Genomic DNA, 17,342 nt, shown 5'->3' with positions numbered 1-17,342 from the left:
ATCAAGGAGGGGGAACTCAGTGAGTGAGGACTAGTGTGGCACTGGATGAGATCTAAGGTGCACAGGAAATTGTGAAGCCTGTAGATCCTGGTAAAGGCTTTGTTTACTCTTTGTGTGACTGAATGCCATTGAAAAGTTTTGAGCAGGGGAGTAATGATAGGATATTACAGGTTTGATCCTATAAAAATATAGGATCACTTATAAAAAAAACTGTAAGAGATGAATCTGTGAGACCATCTGGGAGGGTGTTATAATAGTCCAGTTGAGACATGTAATGATAGCTTGGACTGTCAGTGAAGGTGTGTAAAAAGTGTTGGATTTGATACACTGATGGTTGAGCCGGCCAGATTTGCTGAAGACTGTAGGATGTCAGAGAGGAATTATGATTTTCAACCTGAGCAACTGGGTGATTTGTGGTGTTCTTTATTAAGTGGGATATTTTGGGAGAGGAACAGATTTAGAAGGGGAAATTAAGAGTTCAGTTATCGATGTGTCAGTTTGAGATGCCTTTTGGACCTCTAGGTAGGTATGGGAGGTAGGTAGTTGGATATATGTGGGGGAGTTCAAGGGAATTATCAGTGAGTGAATAGACAGTATTGAAAGCCATAGCCATAAGTATTATCACTTAGGGAATGACTGTAGTTAGAACAGAGAAAGGTTGGAGACCTGAGCCTTGGGCACATTAAAACTTAGGATACAAAAGGGAGGTGAAGCAAAATAGCCTGAAGAGTGGCCGATTCTGTACTCTCATCAAAGCCAAGTTAAGTAGAAGTGAGCAAGTGTGAAAGGAAAGTAAGATGAGGACTGAGAATTGTCATGCATTTGGCAATGTGGAGGATTTTAGTGATTTTGTTAAGTGGGGTTCCCATGGAGTTGCAAAGATGTAAGCCTGATCTGGATTGGAGCCAAGACAATACGGGAAATAAAATAGTGTAGACAGAAGTTATTGACATATTTTTGGAGAGCATATTTCTATAATGTGCAGAGAAAAGGGGTTCTGTCTGAAGGAGGATGTGGAGTGAGGATGAGTTTGTTTAAGATGGCAGACTGTATGACATTTTTGTAGGAGATTGTTCCAATAGAGAAGAAAAATGGATAGTTCATTAGAGAAAGGGGATAATTGCGTGAACAAGTCCTTGGGGGAAACTAGAAGGGTCCCCAAGTGGAGGAATTGACCTTAGGAATAATAACAATTTATCTATAGTAATAGAGAAGGCAGACTATAGGGGCACCACTACAAGTAAATTGGAAGATTTGTTGGTGGGAAAATGTGGAACTTCTCTTTTGATTGCTGTTTCCTTAATGAAACCACTAAGGTTATCAGTACAGAGAAAGAGTAGGGAAAAGACATTAGAGGAGAGAGGATAGAGTATGAAATCATCATCTAGAATAACACTACTAGTATTAAATAATACTATGTGCCACATACTGTTTTAGGTGACTTATATTTATTAACTTACTTAATTCTAATAACACTAAAATGTAAACACTTTTATTATACCTGTTATACTGAGGGATAGTGCCTTAGTCGTTTCAGGCTACTATAATGAAATGCTATAGGCTGAGTGACTTATAAAATAACAGAAATTTATTTCTTACAGTTCTGGAGATTGGGAAGTCCAAGATAAAGGTGCTGGCAGATTTGGTATCTAAAGAAATACTATAGACTGGGTGGCTTATAAATGACAGAAATTTATTTCTTACAGTTTTGGAGATTGGGAAATCCAAGATCAAGATGCTGGAAGATTTGATATCTAGTGAGAGCTCATTTCTTGATCCATCCCTTTTTAATATAACCTCAAATAGCAGAAGGGCGAATGTAGCTCTCGGGGCGGGGAGGTCTGTTTTATTTGTTTGCATATTTTTCCAGTTTTATTGAGATATAATTGACATATTGGGGTCCTTTTATAAGGGCCTTAATCTCATTCATGAAGACTCCACCCTTATGACCTAATCAGCTCCCAAACAACCGATCTACTAATAACATCACACTGGGGATTAGGTTTTGTGTTTTCTTCACACTCAATATGGTGACTTAGTAGGTTGAGAGCTGGGTAATAGGACTGGGAGTGTGGTCTAGTCAGGTGAATGTGACAGAGGAAGGGCAAAGGAGTTCAGAGTGTTTGCAAGGCAAGGATCATAGTGAACCATGAGATTGAAGCTGGAAGAGTTAAGAGCTAGGAATAGTCAGAACACTTCTGAAGACCTGGCCCTACCAGATATGAGAATTTTCTATGAAGTTACATAAGATAGTGCAGTTTTAGTACAGAAGTAGATAAATTGACCAATGAACAGAATAGAGAGGCGAGCAAGAGACTCCTATGTATAGAATATTATTAAATAACAGAGCTAGATGTCAGATCAATGTATAAAGGAAGGACTGGTGGAGTTGCACAAAAACTGGTTACTTACATTAAATTAGATCACCATGTCAGGCTGAAAACAAAAATCACCCCCAGACAGATTGAGGGCCTACATGTCAACAACAAATTTTTTAATTTCTTCATAGGTAACAAAGGTGAATATCTTCATGAACTACGCAGGATAAGAAGAAATGAATGGCTAATTTGACCATATTAAGAAACTGTGCTCCACAAAAACACCTGAAAGAAAGCAAAAAGAAGTTACAAATTGAATTGATATTTACAGGAAGTGTTCATCTAAAGTTGGGATGCTCTGTACCTGAAGGTTTAGTAAAACATGCTGCAAAGCCATCTGGATGTGGTGTTTCCTTTGTGGGAAGATATTAAATACAGACTAAATTGCTTTAATAATTAATGAACCATTCATAGAACTGCAATTTCTTCTTGATTCATATCTGGTAAGTCAGTTTTCTAAGACTTTGTCTATTTCATCTCAGTTTTAATAATTACTACGTAAAGCTGTTCAGACTTTCTATTACTCATTAACATAAGAATGTTATAAAAATATATGTTGTTGGGAGGTCTTCATTAGGAAGTATAATACTATACGGGTTATTTATTTCTTTTTGAGTGAGTTTTGGTTGTGTACCTTTCAAGGAAAGTGTTCATTTTGCCTTAGTTGTCTAATGTATGGCCATAAAGTTGTTAATAATATTCCTTTATAATTCTTTTAATATCTGTAGATGCGTAGTGATGTCTCGTCTTGCATTCCTGACACTGGTAGCTGTGTCTTCCCACTCCATTTTTGGTCAGCTAAAAGTTTTTTAATCTTGTTAATCTGTTCAAAGAACCAGCTTTTGCTTTAACTGATTTTCTGTTTCTCTGTTTTTAATTTCATTGATTTCTGGCCTTGTCTGTATTGTTTACTTTCTTCTGCTTGCTTTGGATTTAAATTTGCTCTTCTTTTTCCAGTTTTTTCAAAGTGAAAGCTTAGGTTATTGATTTGAGACTTTTGTTCTTTTCTGTGTATTTAATGGTATAAATATCTAAGCACTGCTTGATGCATGCCTTGAGTTTTGATAGGTTACATTTTAGTTTTAATTCAATTCAAAACATTTACTAATTTTGAACAATGGATTATTTAGAATTATGTTTCTTAATTTCCAGATATGTGGAGATTTTCCAAATATCTGTGTTGCTCATTTCTAGTGTAATTCCATTATGGTCTAAGAACTTTAACAAAATTTTTGTTGTAGTTTGCTTTATAGCCCAGAATATAATCACTCTTGGTGAATTTTTCTTATAACCTTGAAAAGAAAGTATTTTATGCTGATGTTGGGAAAAATGTTTTATAAATGTTCATTGGCCCAAAGTGGTTGACAGTGCTGTTCAGGTCTTCTGTGTTCTGTATTCAGGGTGATAATAGTGATGAGAGGTGAGGGCGGATGTGGGAAGGTCATAGTTGGATGTTGGGTTATGGTTTATTTTAGGTATTGTGTTTAATTATTATATTATTATGAAAAGCAAGTAACAAGGCATGAACCAATGGTCAGAGTGTGTTATGAATGAAAGCTTTTGGTTACTAGAGCTAAGAGAAGAAAAAAATGATTTAATTTTTGTTTTTGGAGCTTTGAGTTTTTCATTTTCTGATAAAGAAAGAGCTTATTACTTAATTTGAAGCCTGGAAATGGAAAGAATTTTCCTCAACCTTGGGCCTAAATTTCTTAAAAAGGCCCCCTGAATAAGAATCAGCTTGAGGAATTAGAGGGAAAGAAAGAAGGCTACCATGGCTGAAGCATAGACAGTCAGCAGGATAATAGAGGAAGATGAGGTTAGAGAGTTGGACAGGGCCAGCTCAAGTCCAACTTGTAGGCCCTGATAAGGAGTTTGGACTTTATTCTGGGTACAATGAGAAGCCATTGGAGGGCTTCAAGTAACAGAGTTACAAGATCTGATGTACTTTTTAAAAAAATCACTGTGCTTGCTATAGAAGGGCACTATGAAGGGGCAAGAGAGGAGTCGGTTTATCCAAGGAGGGGGCTGATGAAATAGCACAGATAAGAGATTGTAGGAAATAGCATTGGAGATGAGAAGATTTCATAAAATTCTGAATATAATTTGGACTTAAACCGTGATGGAAGAGTGAAATCATGACATCACCACCACCACCATCTCTAATAGGTATTGAGCACTATTTAGGTGCCAGGCATAGGACTTCACATGCCTAATTTGTTTTAATCTTCAAAACAACACCTGTGTGGTAAGTGTTATTATTAACACCATTTTACAAAGAGGAAATTAAGACTTAAGTTAACTATAGCATGTTTGTTGGTTTTCAGATTAGTTATAAAGTAAAATTTTGACTTTTAAGTAGTTCAGAAAAAATGTTAATGCATGTTAAGTAAATAAGGCACACAATGGTGAAAAACAATTTTCTAGCCAGAAAAATATCGGGAAAAATAAGAGGTGCAATTCTTAAGATTACAGTATTCTTATAAATTGCAACCTGCTATCTGTAGGTTACCAGAGGTATGTGCAAACTGATAGGCACTTTGTTGTGAAAGAATGGTGTTTAGTAGTTCTTGAAATGTTGGAGGAGTAGGGCAAGAAAAAGAGTAAGTATTTCCCTTTTCTAGTATTCCCTTGCAAGTAGAAGGAGTTAAGTTAATGTAACTCCTTATTTCTCTGCCAGTTTACTCATTCCATGCCAGCTAAGGATGACATCTGTGGTTAATTAGGAAAAATTGTCTGGGTATGTTCAGCCCTTCTTTCCTTTTTGAGACCCAGCCTCCCCTTGGAATAGACCTTTCCCATTTCTTCTGCACCAGCCCTCTCTTCCCTGTTGAGAACCCACTGCTGACGTGACAGGCAGTCATATCTGGCTTCTGTGGGGAGGGGTTCAGTTTCAGTTAATTTTGCTCCTGCACTAAATTTTGGCATCTTGGCCCTTCACAGTAATGAAGGTGGTGTTTTGGTCTCCATTTGTCTTACCCCTTGTTTTATTTCTCAGCTGGTGTAGCACTCAGGTGGGGCAGAAAGATATCATTATTTGACTTATCTCGGAGTCCCTCCACCCTCCCAACTAAGAAAAAAGATTGGTCTTCAAAAATTAGATCAGTTGATGAGGTTTATTTAGGTCAAGGGTGATGCTGATTCTTTGTACCATATGAGAGAGAAGTTGGCTTTTTAGGAAGAGCAGCCAAGGGTTTTAACAATATATTGGAGCATTTAGAATAGTTAGAAATGATTCCAAGTGTTTTAACTATAAAAATTGAGGTATTAGTTGCTATGGAAATGTGACAAGTTGAAATAACAGCTTTAAGTGACAAAGAAGAAGCAGTAAGAATAAGACCAATGATTACTTGCTCTGTGTAACTACTAGTGATGAATGTTGAGTGCTTCATTTTTCCTGATTAAATTATTAAATGCAATTTTTCTCTTATCCAAAATGAATGAGATTTCTTATCCTCTCATTCTAACTACTTTTGGTGCAGTTAATATTTGTTCTCCTATCTATTTCAAGGTGGAACTAAAGAAAGATTGTGTGTGTTATCATATAATCTTAACAGTAATCAGGCCTGGTCTTTAAAATCTTGTTATTATAATTAAACCTCTGGGTAAGAGGGTAAGGGGGAATTGACAACACTGCTCTTTGATGTCCTTTGTGAAGTTCCTGGAAGGGAGTTATTTTACTCTGCATATTGGAAGTTATTCCCCAGGTATTCTCTAACTTGGCTGAGAACAAAACAAAAGAAAATAGACTTTTATTTCAGCAGAGACCTTTGAGTTGTAAGAAACATTAAAGGATCATTTCTCTCACTAGGAAAAGAAAATTTCTTTTACTCATTAGAATATTAAGTTTTAGAATCTCATTCCCTGGAGAGGTTTAAAGAGTCTGTCAGGTGGGCCAGATCTGTGTTCTCTGTGAGTTCACTGAAGACCAGTTGATCTTTGGTGATGGGGAGTCAGCTTCGCATTCCCCAGTAAAATGAAATTTCATTAGGACTATTTCTAGATTACTTAAGTGTAATATATAAGTTATTATAATATAAATATAAAAACTCCTATAAAAGTAAATGTGCATTTTATATCACTAAGACTTTATTGCTTAAAGGACTTTAAATAAGATAAAACAGGATTCCCCCCCACCACCCCTTAAACTGAAAGAACAAATAACAAGAGAGAAAAAGGAGTGAGGAGCTAGAGGAAGGGAGGAAGAAAAGAAATGAGGGAAGAAAAGGACAAGAGTAATTTTTCCACTGATACTACTTTTTGTTGGTTCTAGCAGTCCGTACTGATTGTTAAGAGCTTCTTTGTTCATATGTATGTATGTATGTATGTATGTATTATTTGTGGGGGATAAGCTTAGGAATCCCCAGGGCTTACACCAATGGGTTAACAAGGCATAAAGAAATACAAAGCTATAAAATGCTCACACCCGAGTTTGGGAAAATCAGGTTGGCACCCCAAGAATAGGGGGGTGTAAAGACACCCTGATAATAGGGAGGCATAAAGGTTCTAGGAATAGGGAGGTGCAAAGGCACCCCAAAATAGAGAAGGGGTGCAGAGCCCCCAAAATAAAGAGGGAGAGGCAAAGGCCTGAAATAGAAACCATGCAAAGGTGCCCAATACATAGGTATATGAGATAAACAAGATTAGATATTCAGGGTGGAAGCACTCCCAATTTAGTACTATAGCAGAAAAGCTGCTTTCACAGGACAGTAGGGCCAGGTTAGGTAAATTGGTGAATTAGACTATGGACCACTATGCTGCAGGCAAAGCAGCCCAGAGTGGAGATGGTTAACAAAAGAAAAGGTGCCTTGTCAACCCTGAGGTTACTCCCCTATCTGTCTCATCCTCTAGGCTAGCTAAGATAAACAGAGCTGCTGCCTCATGTCCGCTGTAAACAACCTTCCTCCTGACTGCCCAGCTCCCGGGGTTTGTTTGGTATTAACCCAAACCCCTAACCACAAATATCCTCAAGACTCCCTTTCCCTCATGTCCACAAATTAATGATCACAGATTCATTGTCCCTTTGTGCACGTCCATCGCCATGTTTGTAAGCCTTCTGATCCTAATAAAAACGGGCAAAGGACTCTTATTTGGGGCTCTTGTCTTTTCCCGGACATTAGCCATCTCTCGCTTTCAATCCTGCGTCCCACTCTTTTGCTAGACAAAAAAGAACTTTAGACTTAGAGTCTACAACAATTATGTGTTTATTTATTTTGAGAGAGAGAGAGAGAGAGAGAGAGAGCGAGAGAGAGAGCGCACAAGCAGGGGAGAGGCAGAGAGATAGGGAGAGAGAATCTCAAGCTGACAGTAAGGAGCCCACCTCGGAGCTCCATCTCACAAACCGTGAGATCATGACCTGAGCCGAAATCACGAGTCAGATGCTTAACTGACTGAGCCACCTGGGTGCCACAGCCATTACTGATTATTAAGATAATCCAAATGAATGAATTTGAAACCAGTTCATAGATATGGTCTTTTTCATTTTTAAAGGATTTTTTATTATATTTATTGAAACTAAAAAACCCAAACAACACAATTTACCCATTTTCCCCATCCTCCACTACCCATTGCCCCTTGCAATCACTAATCTGTTCTCTGTATCTATGAATTTGGTTGTTTTGTGTTTTAGATTCCATATACATTTGTCTTTCTATGACTTATTTCACTTAGCTTAATGCCCTTGAGGTCTATCCCTGTTTCTGCAAATGGAAAGATTTCACTATTTTTATGGCTATATAATATTCCATATAAATATACCATATTTTCTTTATCCATTTATCCATCATAGTTAAAAACCTTCCATCAACAAATATATATAAACATAGAGAGATGTGTGTATCAAAGCAGATGCCTGCCCCTCACGTCGAGGTTTTAATATAAGCAGGTGAGCCTCCTTCATTTTAAGTTCGGAGGTGATCAGCTGCCTCTGAGCCAGGGGCCCTGAAGTGAGTCAGTCCAAGTGAGAGGGCCGTTTAAGAGACATTTCTTAGATCGCTGCTGTCTTGTGGATCTCAAACAGGAACCCCGTTGGTTTTCAAAATTAGATGTTTTGGGGGCTCATCTCTCAAGTACATATCTTAAAAGTTGAGGTGTCTGATGTGGACTTTGAACTCTTTACCACTCAGGAGGAAGCTCTGGGTTTGAGTTCCCTCCTGATTGTGGGTTGCCACACCTGTGGTAGGGTCTATGGTGAAATTGTGTCCCAGCTTTTCCTACCCACTTTGATTTGGTTTTCTTTTCATTTGCCTGATGTGTAACCATGACTCAGCCAGGCTTTAAGTTTTTTAATAGGAAATTGTTTCATATGTAGTGGTACACTCAGCATGTCTGTGGGAGGAAAGAAGTTCAAGATCTTAGAATATTACCATCTTAAACAAGAACCCCACCATGGATATCATTTTTCATAGTATGGAATAATGCGCTTATGTGCCAGTGAATATCTAAAATTTACTCAGATAGGTTTTCAGTTAAAATTTATAAATTTATAAATTTATATTAACTAATTTAGCAGAAAACATTTTGGATTTGTACCAGGTGGTTGTATACTATACTCTCTTAGAAACTAAGTGTGCTGGTTAATTTTTGTCCAAAGAATCTATTTTGTGCCTATTATAAATGATGGCCTGAAGTATATGGCAACATCAAAATGGCACATATTTTCAATATGAGTTTTACTTAGTGAATTAAAACCCTATCTCCGTCAAGGTGGGTCCTGCGTCTTCCTGGTGAGAGCATTTTTCAAGTGGTGGAGGCCTTCTCCTCCTTAGAACCCAGGTCTGTTAGGTCCTTCTTAACACTTAGACCTCCCTTCCTAGTCCATGCCTCTAATTATCACAGTAAATTTAGTACTTAGCAAACACTTCCAATAAAGTTTCCTTTGCACTATAAGTAACGGAAACCCATTCCAAGCTGTGTTAAGACCAAAAGCCAAGTTATTGGGAGGACACTGGGATAACTCACACACTTCAGCACCAAGAGATACACACTGACCTCATAAGAAAGTAGAGTCAAGAACTGGAAAGCTGCTTCAGCTTTTCAAAAGAGTTATGTCTCATCTCTTGTCTCTAGTCTATTAAATAACTGCCTTCCTCCAGTCCTTATCAGCCATTGCCTGGAGTGGAGTTGTGGCCAATATCAGTGGATGTCATTGGTTTGCTATGTGAAGCATCCCTAAGGTGTTTACTCCAGCAATTATTTGTTTACATTTCTGCACATCACTGAGCTACTAGTCTCATGGGGATCAGGACAGTGTCCTGTTTATCTTGTATTCCTGGCAGGTAGCATATGGCAATCAATATTTGTCTAATGGACAAATTTATGAAAGAGCAGGACTATTGTTTCAGTGAAGCTTGAGATCCAAGAAGAGAAATATATGCCACTAATTTGGTATATCACTTATGTTCCAAGAAGTCAATGGGGAATCAAAAGTAAGACAAATTAACATTTTAAATCAAAAGCACTTATAAGTATTTCACTTACTAATCTGATTCTAATCAACTCAGAAGTTGATTTGATGAAAATTAGTAGAAATCATGGCAACAGTTGGACTCTGAATTTAATGAAGAGTCTGCATTAGTCTGGATTTTCCAGAAAAATTATACACACACACACACACACACACACACACACACACACACATATATATGTATATGAATAGAATGTATATATGTGTATGTATATATATGAAATTCATATATATGTGTATGTTTGTGTATATATGTGTGTGTGTGTATATATATATACATATATATATGTATATATATATATATATATATATATATATATATATATATATATGAAAGTAATCCTATACGTGATTTGTTATAGGAATTGGTTCGTGCAATTATGGAGGCTGAGATATCCCAATATCTGTTGTCAGCAAGCTAGAGACCCAGGAGAGCCAATGGTATAGCTCCATTCCTAGGAAATGTGAAGGCAGGAGAACACTGAATTCTCTGCTCCAAGACAAGTAGAGAAAGTAAAAACTCCCTTACTCCACGTTTTTATTTTACTCAGACCTTCAGTGGATTGGATGAGGCCCACTCACATTAGGGAAGGCAGTTCACTCAGTCTACTGATACAAATATTAATCTCATTTAGAAACACTGTCAGAGACAAGGCCAGATAATGTTTAGCAAAATATTTGGGCACGTTGTATCCCAGTCAAGTTGACATGTATTAACCATTACAGAGTCACACTCCCTTATACAGAGCAAGAAGTACTACTCTGGTATTTTGCTAATGAACTGATGTAACTTGGGTTTTGTATATTTGCATTTCAAGCTACTGAATTTGATTAAATACTTGAATTAGTTGATTTTCTAGTTATGGTTGCCTAGATAGTCAGGCTCTGGGAGTCACAACCATGTGCACAAAGTGAGAATTAATTATGTGACATTTTTGCTGGGCTTATTCATTACTCTATACATCTTATTGAGCATCATCTTGGACCAGCAGCACCTTAGACTCTAGGTGTATCAGTTAATTAGATGCAGTCCCTACTGCCATGGAGCAGGCCTTCTGGTGAAGAAACACACCATAGATAGGTAACAAGAAAGTAAATATCTCAGTACAAATGTGATATATGTTATGATGAGGGTGAACAGAATGCAGGGAGAGTTAGGAGGGGATGAGGTAATCTCCACAGAAGGAACAATGTGTACAGTCACTGAGGTGTAAAAATGTTGGCATGTGGAGGGTGTTGAAAAAAGCTGAATCTAAGCCAGTGTCCTGGAGCATGGTCGGGAGAAAGGTTAGCATAAAATGAAGCAAGAGAGACCAGCAAGGGCCAGGCCATGCAAGACTGTAGGAGGTGGATGGATTTAGATTTTGTATCAGTTTGCAAACTTAGCAAAGACTACTATAATTGATTTGAACATTTGACTAAAGTGATTTTTGGTTTAAGAGCATTTGGATGAATAGAAACTGTGGTCTGGCAAATGCTCGATGTTCCTTCAGGCAAATATTAGAATGCGTTTTGTTTTGGATTATCTTTAGGATCCAAAACTGCATTTTGTTTTGGATTATCTTTAGGATGCATGTATAGTGAACAGCCTTGATAGGTAGAAATAGTGTCTTCCTCTTACAAAGGGCAGGTTTACTTACAGCCTTGGAAACTCAGGATTTGTCTCATGAAATGAAACCCATTGTGTGTACAAACGTCCATGTGGGCCTAGATGTATTGCTCTATGGGCAAGGGGTATTGTCACAATATACTGATGCTTATGCTCCTTGCTATGTGGTGAGTAATAAACTTCTTTGTCTCTGGCCCTGGAGTCTTGTGTCTTCTGCCAGAATCCATGAAACTAACAAGCTGACTTGTTAGCTTATCAGTTGGGTAAAATGTCAGACCCTTCACAGTTCTGGACAAGGACCCTTCAGCCATATCAGCGGGGAAGGTACAATGCCAAGCAGGTGATATCTTAGTGCCTTGCAGCCTGCAAATTATCACATTAACATTTTTATCATTGCTTTTCTAACGTTACAGATGAGCTATTCTCTGACAATCACATCTTAAGTGTGACTTCTATTTTAAAATACATGTGTGAAACCTACTAGCTACTAATTATTCTACCTTAAATAGTCTTCACCAAGTGGAGGAAAATTTCAACAACAGAAGGAATGCTGTGTTAAAAATTTAGGAATCAAGACATAAAATATATTGAAATGAAACTTGATTTAAAAATAAAAATTGTGTATACATTTGTGCACCTGAAAATATAACTGGAAATATAACTTACATGGTAAGCACCAAGGAGGTAACACTATGGTCTCTTGAGTGTTAACTGAACCATTATTATCACAGTACAGGGGTCTTCATGGGCTTGGCCTCTTACCTTCCCCTGACCAGGGATCTGAGGAGCACTGGGATCAGACCCTACTGCTGCTGCCATGGGAGACTAGGAGCTATTGCTGTGGCAGCTGGAGGCAATGTATTACACTTGCACTGGCCAGTACGATCACCGTTAGCCACATGTGGTTACTAACCACTGGAAATTTTGGTTAGTTCGAATTGAGATGTGTATAAATGTAAATTGTATACCAGGTTTCAGACTTAGAGCAGAAAAGGAAGGTAAAATATCTTATTAATTTTTATGTTTGAAATAGTATTATAGATATATTAGGCTAAAGAAAATATATTATTAAAATGAATCTCACCTGTTTGTGCTTCTTTCAGTGTGGCTACTAGAAAATTTTAAATTATATACATAGCTCTCATTATATTTCTGTTGAAGAGTGCTATTCTAGGTCCTTGCTCCTCACAGACAAGCAGCATCAGCATCATGTGGAAACTTGTTAGAAACAAAGAAGCTCATGCCCCACCCCAGACTGGATCAGAATTTGCATTTTAACAAAATCTCATGTGATTTGTATGCATGTTCAGAGTTGAGTAGCAGAGCCCTAAGACTAGGATTGCCTGATTTAGCAAATAAAAATGCAAGATGTCCAGTTAAATTTAATTTCAGATAAACAACAAATGATTTTTTAATACAGCATATCCAAATATTGCATGGAACATACTTATTAAAATTATTTATTGTTTATTTGAAATTCACCTGTTACCGGGTGTCCTATGTATTATTTGGCCAGCCTGCCTACGACTAAACTCCTCCTGTCCAGGCCCATCTTACTACCAGAAATTCCACAAAATCAGGAAAAAGACAGGAAGGTGAAAGGAGAGGTAGGGAGTGGAAGTTGGTCAGAGTGAAAGAACAGAGAAGAAAAGGAAATATGGGAAGTAGAAATAAGATGAGCATGGAAAGGACACATTGATGGTGATGACCTCTTCTGTTTTATAATATTTCTTAGCATCTTCCTTATTTCTCCATCCCCCTTCCCCATCCCTAGTTGTGTGTTCATCTCCTCTTCACTTCTCTATAGGGCTTCCTAGAGCCATGTTAGAGGATGGTGTGTGTACAAAGTACATGTCCTCAGGGTCAAGTCCCCAGCTTTCCTATAATCCATCATCCCTGAAGTGTCACTTAAAATATGATGCCTTTCAGCTACCAGTACTTTGCCATTAAAGTGATCACGGTTCTTAAGTGCCGAAAATGCTGACATGTTCATTTTGGAAGATTTTCTTTATTGTGGCATTTTAATTGTATTTTTTAAAATGTAAAACAACTCTTAGGGATTTTGTTCTTGGTTTGTGTTTTTGCATGTTTTTTAGGTGGCAAGGGAGTGGAAGTGGAGGCTGGCAAGGAAAGAATAACCATAGATATTCTTTTTTTTTTTTTTTTAATTTTAGAGAGAGAGAGAGAGGGAGAGAGCGGGCAAGTTGGGAAGAGGGACACACACACAGAGAGAGAGAGAGAGAGAGAGAGAGAGAGAAATCTCAAGCTCCTAGGCGGGGCTCAATCCCATGACTCTGGGATCATGACCTGAGCTGAAATCAAGAGTTAGATGCTCAACTGACTGAGCCAGGCACCTCTAGATATTCTCTATTTAGCCAGGCATTGAAATAAGGAAAGGCTTTCATCTATTGTATTATTTATTTAAAATTTTATTTTATTGTAGTAAGAACATTTAACGTGAGATCCACCCTCGTAACAAATTTTTAAAGTGTATAATACAGTATTGTTAACTATAGGTATAATCTTGTACAGCAGATCTCTAGAATTTATTAATCTTGCTTAACTGAAACTTTATGCCTGTTGATTAGCAACTACCTATTTCTTCCTCCTCAACCTCCAGCCCCTGGTAACCACCATTCAGTCTTTGCTTTCTATGAATTTGCCTGTTCTAGAACCCTCATGAAAATGGAATCATGTAGTATTTGTGACTGGCTTCTTTCACTTATAATAATGTCCTCAAAGTTCATCCATGTTGTTACATATTACAGAATTTCCTTTTTTTAAAGGCTGCATAATATTCTGTTGTTTGTATATACTCCATATTCCTTATCCATTCAGCCATCAGCAGGTACTTTGGTTGTTTCCACATCCTGACAGGCATTAAGTCATATCTCTTTGTGGTTTTGATTTGCATTTCCCTGATGATTAGTGACATTGAGCACCTTTTTATATGATGTTGGCCATCTGTATGTCATCGTTGGAGAACTGTCTATTCAAGCCCATTTTTAGGTTGGGTTATTTGTGTTGTTTCCGCTACTGAGTTGTAAGAGTACCTCAAATATTTTGGAAAGTAATGATTTATCAGATATATGTTTTGCAAATATCTTCTCCCATTCTGTGAGTTGCCTTTCACTCTGTTGATGGTTTCCTTTGCTGTACAGAAGATTTTTATTCTGATGTAGTTCTGCTTGTCTATTTTTGCTTTCATTGTCTGTGCTTTGGTATCATATCCATGAAATCATTGCCAAGACCAGTGTCATGAAGATTTGCCCTGTGGTTTCATCTAGGTTTTAAGTCTTTAATCTGTTTTGAGTTGATTTTTCTGTCTGGTGGTGAAATCAGGCCCTAATTTCATTTTTTGCATGTGGATATCCAGTTTTCCCAGCATCATTTGTCCTTTTCCCATTGTGTGTTCTTGGCACCCTTGCTGAAGAGCAGTTAACTGTATGTGTGAATCTGTTTCTAGGTGCTGTATTCTGTTCTGTTGGTCTTTATGTCAGTTTCTAATGGCAGTACTGTACCATTTTAATTACTGTAGCTTTGCAATGTATTTTTAAATAGGATGTGTGATACATCCAGCTTTGTTCTTTCCCAAGATAGATTTGTCTATTTAGGACCTCAGTATATCTTCACAACAATTCTTTGAGTTAAGTACTTTTGTTCCCACTCAGCATATGAGGAAACTGGAGCTGGGAATGCACTTGAGGGCTGTCTGACTCCATAGTCAGTGCTCTTTACCATTACCTTCCATATCTCTCAGCACATGGAGAATCATGAATTTAACAGTACACTGTGAACTAGGACACGTGTAAAATTAGATAAGTTTCAGAGATTTTTACTCACTTATACACCTGAAAAATACATGTAATAATGTATATCATATAGATTTTTTGAGGGCAATTTAATAGCTACCTGAAAAGCAGTATGAGATTCTTATTAAGAGTTAGAGTATCAAAGCAATGCCAGTTTCTGAAAAGAGGTTAATTGAAAATCTGCTCCCCAATAATTTTTCATGAAAAAGCAAACATCTTAAATAGACCCACTGATTTCACTCTATACTCTAAATTAAGCAGTATCAGGACCCTCCCTCCACCCTCTCCCCCACATAATACATCCTGGGAACGTGGTTTTTTTATTGGTTGAATATGTTGTCAGTCACAAGGCATGGAAAGTACTGCCTCTGCCCTGTTTGCATTTATGAATTAGGAGATGTGCTTGGTTAGAAGAAACTGATTAATTTCTTGATGGGAAGAAAAATCTTGTTTATTTTTTCACTCATTTTTTTATGTATGGGATTTTCTGTAACTTTTGACCAGATACTTGCCAGGAAGAATGTAAGGTGAGTAATTGCACATTTTTAAATTCACTGCATCTGTTAACTTCGATGCAAGTGTGGAACTAGATGGTTCTGTAATTTCTTTTTATTGTTGCATAGCTATATTTGTTTATAATTCAAATTGGATATATTAGATTAGATCATTCAGTAGCTAATAAAATCATTGAACCAGAATTTATAAATAAGAGATGAAAATATAATCTTTATTATAAGAGGCAAGAGTTATTCAAAATGCATAAGAAATATTTGTATTGTGTATCAAAGTATGTATCTATGAGAAAATAACTCAAATCAGTGTTCAGGTTTCTTTTACACTTACAAGTAAATGTTGATTTCGTGGTTTTCTCCTGCCATTATTATGAGAGAATAGAACAAGGAAGAATTTAAAAACCTCAGAAATATATAACCTGTCCTTCAAAGAAAAGGTGTTGAATCATTTTAGCTGGTAGGAGATGGTAATTGTTTGGATTACATACCGTTTAAAATTAACAAGCAAAATTTCTATTTCTGTTTCCTTTGTCCCTTTGGCTCTTTCCATACCATATAAGGGAAACTATAGAGATTTATATATAAGGGAGAATATTCAGAATCTGAATAGCAGTTAACTTATGTCAAATCTCCTAATTGCTTATTATGTGCCATCCCAACAAATACATCAGGGAATTTAGTGTGAACTGCCACTCAGGGTGGTCTGCCAGAACTTGTGTTAAGGAATCTTTGTCACCAGCTAATAAAAACTAGAAGTACAGGCATTTTCTGTTCGTTTTCCCCATTGTTTGTAAATCAGTGCTTTAAGTTCATTTTCAAATAATAGGTGACCTGTACTCATTAGATTGTTAAAGCTTAGTAATGTTTCCTTACCTTGTTTATACAGAAATGACTGATTTCTATATTACACTGGTAAAATGTACAGCAAGTACTGTAAAGTCCCAATTCTGTTTCTGAAGCAAATTTATTAGGTTTAAATAATCTTAGCTTCAGAAGGGATCCTAGAAATCACATTAATCAATGATCATTTGAATCTAAAAATATAGCATATTAATTCATTATGAAAGAAACAACACTTGCTGTTTTATGAATGTCTTTCAAATCATGGATCTGAAATTTAAAATACCTTTCAGTCCTATGGGTCAATTCAAGGTTCTTACATCTCTAGGAAGGTTGATTGTATTTTAAGCTTAGTACTTGTTTCCTGAGCTTAAGAGAGACTAGGAGTCACCACTCTTCCCTTACACATATATTTTTAACACTTGGTGCTTTTAAATAGCTAGGCACTGTGCCAGGTTCTGGGTCTACAGTGGTGGGTAAAACAGATAGAGCCCCTGCCTTCATGGAGCTTTAAGTCTAGTGGGGGAGGTTCTCTCACTAATCAAATGTGAGTCATGTTGTGAAAGAAAAGTATGGGAGGCTATGAGCACATATAAATAGGGGGATCTGAACTGCTCTGAGATGGTAAGAATAGTGTTCTTAAGGAAGTGACATTTAAGCTGTGATCTGCAGTATGTGGAGGATACTACCAGGAGGTAGGGGGAAGGGGAGGATAGAGAACATTTCAGG

General features: G+C 37.1%; 1 protein-coding gene across 2 annotated transcripts in view; it reads left to right on the top strand.

Moving 5' to 3' along the window:
• LOC121013650 (V-type proton ATPase subunit S1-like protein) overlaps positions 1 to 17,342 on the top strand; it is a 39,552-nt gene that overhangs the window by 911 nt on the left and 21,299 nt on the right. Inside the window, exon 2 of one of the 2 annotated variants that reach the window (XM_040449391.1) lies at positions 2,510 to 2,821. Coding sequence is in view for 1 of the 2 variants with exons in the window: in XM_040449384.1 (XP_040305318.1) it covers positions 15,694 to 15,788 (95 nt within the window). In the remaining variant the exon portion in view is untranslated. Of the gene's footprint in view, positions 1 to 2,509; positions 2,822 to 15,642; positions 15,789 to 17,342 lie in introns of those variants that run through there. The other variant, XM_040449384.1, reaches the window with a different exon arrangement.

The sequence above is a fragment of the Herpailurus yagouaroundi genome, unplaced genomic scaffold (genome assembly GCF_014898765.1).
Source record: "Herpailurus yagouaroundi ecotype Mexico unplaced genomic scaffold, PumYag 29, whole genome shotgun sequence".
NCBI lineage: Eukaryota > Metazoa > Chordata > Mammalia > Carnivora > Felidae > Herpailurus > Herpailurus yagouaroundi.
Note: the sequence above shows the minus strand (reverse complement) of the source record. Positions and strands in the feature narration are given on the sequence as shown.